The following is a 7,859-nucleotide window of genomic DNA, read 5'->3' as shown; positions in this document are numbered from 1 at the left end:
CTTGTTATGAATGAAGTATTAATCGAAGTATTATAGGACATCAGAGGATTTTGAGTTTTGTGATAGTTTATTTTCTTTATTTAATTGTTTTAGATACCATACATGAGTCAATTTTGATAGAAAAGAATAGTACTGTACCATTTTTGAGTGGCATTATTGAAGTATATAATAGCTATGTGGAGTAACTAGTGGAGTAGTAACATATGCTACCTCATGACAATGAAATAGAAGCTCTCAAAAACATTCATACTCATAAAGTCATAAACACTGAAAATAGAAGCTCTATTTTGATGGATACAATACGATGAAACTATATATTATTAGTGTGACATGGGTGACCAAACATAATAATAAGTCCAGTAAACCTTTTTGATGAATGTGAGAAAATTTTTAACCTTGATTGGAGTAAAGTTATCTTTTCTAACACCACTGTAAACTTTTTTTACCCCAAAAGCAACAAAAAGACGATAAAGGCAGTGTGTCATAATTTACCTTTGAAATGGGTTTGTGGGGTTACTAATTATGACCTCTAAAAGTTTCAATACAGTACTATTATAATTAAATACTTCTATTTAGTAGGAGTAAATTAAATATGCACATAAATATCTTCATCTTCTTGTATTGAGTGCTGATAAGCCCCTTTCCGTAGTACATTATCTACACCAAAACCTCTGTATTCGCTGCTGTTTACAGTCCTTTTTAATTTGAAACGTTTTTACTCATGTGCATCATTATTTACTTATTTACAAGTAAATATTAATCGGATAATATCCCATAATTCCCATTACATGTGTAGTGTTACAAATGATATAAGCCCATTAACTTACACTGAAATAGATACGATACATTTGTTATTTCATTTTCTTGTTTTGAAATTAACTGTCTTTCTTTTCAGCACTCAAGTCAATGCTCATATCACCAACTCCACTCCACCTCCTTAAGACTCCCTTCTCTGCAGCTGCTCCCATCATTGACACATCAGACGACAGCCTCCTCAGCTCAACAGGTTTTACAACAGGAGGCTTTCCCCCAGAATTCTCTTTCTGCTTGTTCTCAAACATGTTTATCCTGTCCTGAACACTGAGTCGCCTTCCCGCTTGACTGGCTTGAATAGAACCTGTTTGGTCAGGAGCTGATGTCTCATCGTTCTTATCATTTTCACCAGTGGCTTTGTCCGGATTATTTCCCACATCCCTCTCTACACTGGATTCTATACTAAAAGTGTGACGGGGCTTCTGATGTGTGGTTGGTTCTGGATGCGGCGGAGAGGGCAGATCATTGTCGATGGACATATCTGATGTGCATGAGGAACGAATAGCTCGGTCTTCTGACCCCGACTTCAATTGGTTGATGAGGTTTGGCCGCCTCTCACATAGAGATATGTACTTGCCACATGCTTCACTGCAAAAGCAGAAGCAAGCAAAAGCAGGCTAACTCAGCGCAGGGAGATCTCAGACACGACAATAATGCATTTAGTCATACAGAACTTGTTTTATATTTGAGAATCCTTACTTAAGGCGGTCAGCCCCAAATATATCAGCAAACATATGAAGTTCCGTGACAGTGTCAGCATCAAAACCAGCAGCAGCTTTGATTATTTATTTATTTATTTATACAGTGATGAATGGAATTTCATCATTTTTAACTTATTCAGACCTTTGTGGGAGAGTTCATTATTGTTTATAAACAAGTTGATTACTAGTCAGAACATTAGAAGATTAGTACTACTACTACTACCATGATTTTAGAATTTGAAGTGGAATCATGACAAGATGTCTGTGTACTACCATTGAAATCAAGATTTTAGAGCATCTCCAGTGGGCGGATGTCCCACTCGGACATCCACTAGGACATCCCAAAAGCACCTCCTGCCACATCACTAGGACATCCCACCCCATTGCCACATCACTAGGACATCCCCTGCATAATCCGCCCTTCCCATCGCCCTTCCCACTAGGACATCCCGCAATAAAAAAAATCATAAATTCACAAATAAAACAATTTACGTTTACGGAAAATAAAATTTGACCGAGAATACGAACGGGAAAAATTAACAACTGCATCGGAAAAAACATACATGATTCGAAAAAAAAAATTACATAGAGTTTAAAAAAAATAAAGGACAAAAAAAAAATTAAAACGAGCCGTATAAAATTCAACGAGCCGTATATATAGAGTTTAAAAAAAAACGGGACGTCCGACCGGACGTGCGAATGAAATAAAATTCAACGAGCCGTATATATAGAGTTAAAAAAAAAAATTAAAACGGGACGTCCGACCGGACGTCCGACTTGAAGCCACAGTGGCGGACGTCCGCCCGCCCGTCGCCGGGACGTCCGAGGATACCCGACGTCCTCACGGGACGTCCGTATCCGACCTTCGACCTCCCAACGGCGGACGTCCCAGTCGCCCTTCCCGGTGTCCGACCGGACGTCCTACTGGAGGGGCGCCATAAGAGATGCTCTTAGTTTTGGATGTATATCACAAACACTATTTCTCATGCTCAAGGAATCTCGATCACGGATTTCAGCCCATGTTGAAAAATACTCCAATCAATCAAACCAACAAGTTGATAGAATGATTATCTTTATCCATACATGAACATTCAATCAACAAGAAACCATTGAATATCAATACTATACACTCCCTTTGTTAGGAGTTCCATTTTTTCATTTTAGTCCATCCGCTCTTGATTCATTTTTACCATAAATGGTAATAGTGTCTCACATTTCACTAACTCATTTCACTCCCATTTTATTTAAAACTAATATATACAAGTGTGATCCCTATTCTACTAACTTTTTTTCATTCACTTTTTAAATATTTTTTAAAATCCGTGCTGTCAAGAAATGAGACTTCTAATGGCAGATAAAGGGAGTAGTTATTTAATATGGGGTAATGAATTTGAATTTAATGAAGCCAAAAAAAAAAGATCTAGACATTGTGGCAAAGAGAGTTGATGCGATGAAAAAGCTCGTGGAATGTCAGGCTTTGGGGAGATGTAAGTTGGATAAGGCTGACATTGATTTTTAAAGTGAATACTGCATTCACACAAGATATCAGATATAATAAGCCAAATACCCAACATGTAAAGGCAACAATACTCTCACTTCTCCTATTGCATATGCATTTCATTAATTGCCAACCTATCATCTCAAATTACGACAATGCCTTTTTCCAAACTACTGGAATATTGAAATTCAATCTGTACATACACAGAGATAGCATAAATAAAAGTAACAAAATTTTTATCCTGGGAGGGTAGTACTATAGGTTTAACAATTTGTACATTGCCACCAGAATCTGATTCTCCCGCCGGTCTATTAACATTTCAAAACCACCAACATTATTCAACTCCCCCCCCCCTTTTTTTTATTATCACTTAAATCAACAGCTCAAAGCTTCGTATTTCACCGGAATCGGACGGTTGAAACCAGCCTGCGCCAGCAGATTACCGACAACCGCAATATCCCTGCAGAAAACGCCTTGATAAACTGAAGGTGGTGGAGTTTTGATGGCCTTGCTCTCCTCTGCCACCGGCATTGGCGGAGGCTGCTGAACGGCTACGACCTTCTTCCTCTGCTTCTCAGCCGCCTCTTCATCCAAAATTGTCGACATTACACTAGTGTATCCCCTCTGCACCAACCTATACAGCAACAAGGACGACATTTTTGCCCGATCACGGACAGAATCGATATCTTTCTCATCTGCAAACTCGCACCTCTCGATGAAACTCGACGATTTATCTGGCTTGTGTTTAAGCGTGAGCAGGAGATGAGCTCTTTCAAGCTCTGACCTCGAACACCCTCTTCTCAATCCGATCAATGCGTAGTAATCTACATTCCCAGTTTCTCCAGCGGCAACCCTCTGCTTCAGCTGCTGAATTTTGGTTGCTAAAGAGCACAATTTGCCGGGAATCTCTCTGTATTGAACGCTGTGCCGCTTCCAGATGGGGCCGGGCAGTTTCCTATCTCGAAGAATTGAGTTGCAGAGCAGTTTCAAATGCTCCAAATCATGGAGGCTGTCCGGCAAGCATCGGATGGTCTCGAAAAGGCCAGCTCTAATGGTGAGGGCGTCGATACACGAGGTGTCAAGGGCGAGGGCGCGATTGCAGTCCGCGATCGCCTCCGCGATCCTTCCAGCTGAGTGGAAGGCGGTAGCACGGTGGACGTAGCACTCAGATAGGAACCCCTGGGGTGCGCCACGGCGGCCATCGAGGATCTTGGAGAAGTGGCGGATGGCCTCGGCATAGAGTCCGGCGTCGAGGGCGGCGATCGCGGCGGTCTTGCGGCGGATGAGGAGCTTGATGTGGCAGAGGAGGTGGGAAATGCTCTCGGACTCGGTCTTCAGCGGAGTCTGGGGCTGGTTGCTGACAAGAATCTCGCCGGAGCGCGGGAACTTGTTAAAGGAGAAGATGTCGTCCGAGAGGGAGATGCTCTCGCGGCGGAATGCAGCGGTGGCGATTCGCTTTCCGGTCTGGAGGAGCACCATCGCCTCCTCCATTAAACCGAGGTGGCAGCAGGCTTGCCCCAATATCGAGTACCTGTTTGATGAAACGTGTCAGATAACCGAGTCGGTTCAACTTGATCAAACGAGTGAATATTTCGATAAGAAAACAGATTGATTGATGAGTTTGATTATTTAAATCTGGTTATGAAAGTTCGTCGTTGGTGAATAATCTCGACATAGATATCGACGAATTTGACTTTTACGATAGCAACATCACGAATTAATAACGAGTGAATTAGGTGAAGTTTCATTAATTGCGAACAGCTTGCTTCGCGTAAAGTTTAAGCATCTATCACAACCATAATGATTCAACCTTAAACAATGATAGTATTATTGAAGAGAAAGAGATGAAGGATTTGACGAATTTACCTCCATTGCCCTTCCTTCTCGACGTTTTTACAGAGCCCAGCCATCACCTTCTTCTTCAAATCAGACACGGAGAAACACTTGAAAGCCGCCTCGTCCTCACTCAGTGAGTCGCCGCTGGAGGAGAGGAGCTTGACTCGCTCTCTCGATAGCTGAGTCGACGAGTTGTCCGACGATGCGCTCGACGACGAATCGTCAGAGGCGACCGTTTTCAAGCTCGGGATATAATCCTGCAGCATATCCGCCACCTCCTTGAACCACCGGAGGTGCAGAAAACACCGCGCCTTCAGCTCCAGCGCAACCTCCATGCGCGGCGCCAACGCCAGCGCCGCCTCCAGGAGCCCCAACGCCGCCGTAATCTCGCTCTGCTCCTGCGTCGCAATCAACATTCTGGCTTCCCTCACGTATCTATCCACAATCTGCAATACATTTGCAGTGATTCATCAATATCTCCACTCCACTACATAATCAACACCAAATTAAAATAATAATAATACTAATAACGATTGAGAGAGGATTTAATTTAATTTTGCGGTACCTTTTTGTTGGTGAGCCACCAGTGTTTCCTCTCTCCGCCGGCGAAAGACGGAGACGCGACAGCCATAGATGGATTGCAGTAATCAACCATTAAAAACTACTCTATCTCCTCCTTCAAATGTGGTTGAAAAACATAGTACTATCAAATTCCAATCCGGAAATCTTCCCTCTCACGGCGAGGAGAGGCGATTTGAATCAGAGAGAGGGATTGGGGGAGAGAGAGAGGAGTGAAGAGGAGAGGGGAGGAGAAGTAGGGCTTTAAACAAGAGATGCCAGCTTTGACCTGAGGAAGCTTTGATCTCTCTCCTTCATCGCTGGCGTCCAGATTCTCTCTCCCAACTTTTAGAGTGAGAAACCTATATTAGAGCATCTCCAATAGCGGCGAGCGCACCGGCTAGCCGATTCTTGACGCTCGCCGAAACATTGCAACCGGCGAGCGCCAAATCGGTGAGAAAAACGGCAAGAGCACGCCGAGCACTCGGCGATGCGCTCGCCGATCTCCTGACCGCCATTGCAAGCGCCAGATCGGCGAGCGAGATTTTTTTTCCGAAACACTATATATACGCGATCTGCACGTCATTTTCATTTGCACCACTTGTTTTAACGAGTTTTCTCTCTATCTTAATTTCTGTACAAGATCAACAACGCGAAATAGAGCACAACAACGAGCCTACTCCAGGGACGAGCGGGTCTCAAACTCCGACGGTACCCACGGGAGGTGGATGAGGTCCGATGCCCGGGTACTACTACCCTTGGCAGCAGATGATACCCGGGGTGGCATCCGGGGGTTGTATGCCGGGATGGCAGGGGATGTCGGGGGGTCCGGGCGGGCAGGAGGGACCGGGGATGCAACCCCTTATGCCGATGATGCCGGAGTGGACACTCGGGATACAGATGACGCCAAAGTACCCGGGGATGCAGGGGACGCCGGGGGGGACAACATCTATCGCCCCAGTTTTGATTTTGTTACTGCTTCTTCGCACACATCGACCCCAGCCGAGACGCAGTTCACTGGGATTGAGATTTTCTCCCTAGAGGAGTTGGGGATAGATCTCGGGGATGCGGACACTCCCGTTCAAACGGGGGGAGTAGGGCGGGGTCGGGGCGCGCCCAAGAAGAAGAAGGGGAAGAGGGTGGTCGGCGAGTCGTCGCAGCCAGCTGGTGACGACAGCTCGGCACGGATGAAGTGGACGGACGCGGAGAACGCCGCGCTGTCCAAGGCGTGGGTGAGTGTTTGTGATGATCCCCTCGCCTCGAACAATCAGAGGATCGTCAACTTGTGGGCTAAGATAGCAGCAGCCTACAAGGCATTTTGCCCGGAGGGGAGGCCACGCAGCGGGGATGAGTGCCGGAAGGGGTGGGACCGAATCCGGCAAGGGGTCTCCCGATTTTCGGGCTTGTACACCAACGCCCTCCGAATGCAGTCCAGTGGCCAAACTGACGAGGACTGCAGGAGGATGGCGGAGAAAGAGTTCCCCGTGCCCGGGCTTTACAAGGAGTTCCCCTACTGGAACTGCTACCTGATGCTAATGGACTCCGAAAAGTTTCGGGCAGCGCCTGAACTATATCGGTGATTACGCCGGCGGCAGCAGCGGGGGTTCCCATGACCTCCCCGAAGATGCTCAGGAGACCCCGTCCCCTCCCGCGTTTACTCGTCGCACTCACCCGGTTGGTCAAAGGAGGGCGCAACGGGCTCGCCAGAAGTCCGAGGAGGTCCAGTCGCCATCCCCCACTGTTGGCAGTCCGACAGCCGACCTCGTCTTCTAGGCGCGTCAACAAACGCGGGCTCGAATGTACAAGGTCATATCTGACTGGAAGAATGCCACTGACCCCGAGGAGAAGAGTTTTTTCACGCACTGCTCGTGAGTATGCGAGCTGATTTGACTGCTGCCGCGGCCCAGGTGGGGGGCTCAGACGCGGGCTCAGATGCCGCAGATTTGTGGGTCCCGGATAGCGGCGACAATGGCGACGATGGCGACGACGACGGCGAGGCGTGAGACGGAGGCGGGAGGGCTCGTGCGTGGAGTAGGAGTTTTTTTTAAATTAATGTAATTTTTTTAATGTACTTTCTTTTTTAATTAATGTACTTTTTAAATTTTTAATATTATTATTGAATTTTCCCGTATATGTGTAATAAATTTAATTCCGTATTATGTGTGATTGTTAATTATTTATTTTTAATAATTTTGTTTATTGTGGCTGGGCTATGGCTGAGCTATTGCTTGTCCAGTTGCTTGTCCTGATGATGTGGCAGGAGGAGTTTGTGGCTGGGCTATAGCGTCGTAGTCGCCGTTGCGCGGGCGCGTGGCGAGCTGGCGAGCCAGCCGTCTCGGTGGGACAGGCTTCTCGGCGAGACCGGGACGAGACGGGACGCTGCAATGCGTCTCGCTGCCGTCTCGTCTCGGAGGGACGAGATACGAGACACCCGCGCGACGCGTTGCAGGTGC

At 46.4% G+C, this 7,859-nt stretch overlaps 2 protein-coding genes across 2 annotated transcripts; both read right to left on the bottom strand.

Annotated features, from left to right (window-relative positions):
• Window positions 1-742: 742 nt before the first annotated feature.
• LOC121770522 lies at window positions 743-1,694 on the bottom strand. Its single transcript, XM_042167240.1, has 2 exons — window positions 1,513-1,694; window positions 743-1,401 (listed from the first exon to the last, which is right to left on the bottom strand). The coding sequence occupies exons 1-2, from the start codon at window positions 1,545-1,547 to the stop codon at window positions 876-878; spliced, it is 561 nt and encodes a 186-aa protein (XP_042023174.1). The 5' UTR covers window positions 1,548-1,694; the 3' UTR covers window positions 743-875.
• Window positions 1,695-3,089: 1,395 nt separating this feature from the next.
• Window positions 3,090-5,770, bottom strand: LOC121760565. The gene is made up of 3 exons (XM_042156211.1): window positions 5,414-5,770; window positions 4,879-5,294; window positions 3,090-4,543 (listed from the first exon to the last, which is right to left on the bottom strand). Exons 1-3 carry the CDS (start codon window positions 5,501-5,503, stop codon window positions 3,388-3,390), a joined length of 1,662 nt encoding a protein of 553 aa, XP_042012145.1. The 5' UTR covers window positions 5,504-5,770; the 3' UTR covers window positions 3,090-3,387.
• Window positions 5,771-7,859: the final 2,089 nt, after the last annotated feature.

The sequence above is a fragment of the Salvia splendens genome, chromosome 2, assembly GCF_004379255.2.
Source record: "Salvia splendens isolate huo1 chromosome 2, SspV2, whole genome shotgun sequence".
NCBI classification, from domain to species: domain Eukaryota; kingdom Viridiplantae; phylum Streptophyta; class Magnoliopsida; order Lamiales; family Lamiaceae; genus Salvia; species Salvia splendens.
Note: the sequence above shows the minus strand (reverse complement) of the source record. Positions and strands in the feature narration are given on the sequence as shown.

What these genes read in the sequence shown, in the direction of transcription:
- LOC121760565 (XM_042156211.1), bottom strand. Translation starts at nt 5,503, where the DNA reads ATGGTTGATTACTGCAATCCATCTATGGCTGTCGCGTCTCCGTCTTTC. An exon ending in GGTGGCTCACCAACAAAAAG is followed by an intron (nt 5,295 to 5,413) that starts GTACCGCAAAAT and finishes AATGTATTGCAG; the next exon opens with ATTGTGGATAGATACGTGAG. An exon ending in GAGAAGGAAGGGCAATGGAG is followed by an intron (nt 4,544 to 4,878) that starts GTAAATTCGTCA and finishes TTCATCAAACAG; the next exon opens with GTACTCGATATTGGGGCAAG.
- LOC121770522 (XM_042167240.1), bottom strand. Translation starts at nt 1,547, where the DNA reads ATGTTTGCTGATATATTTGGGGCTGACCGCCTTAA. An exon ending in TTTGGGGCTGACCGCCTTAA is followed by an intron (nt 1,402 to 1,512) that starts GTAAGGATTCTC and finishes CTGCTTTTGCAG; the next exon opens with TGAAGCATGTGGCAAGTACA.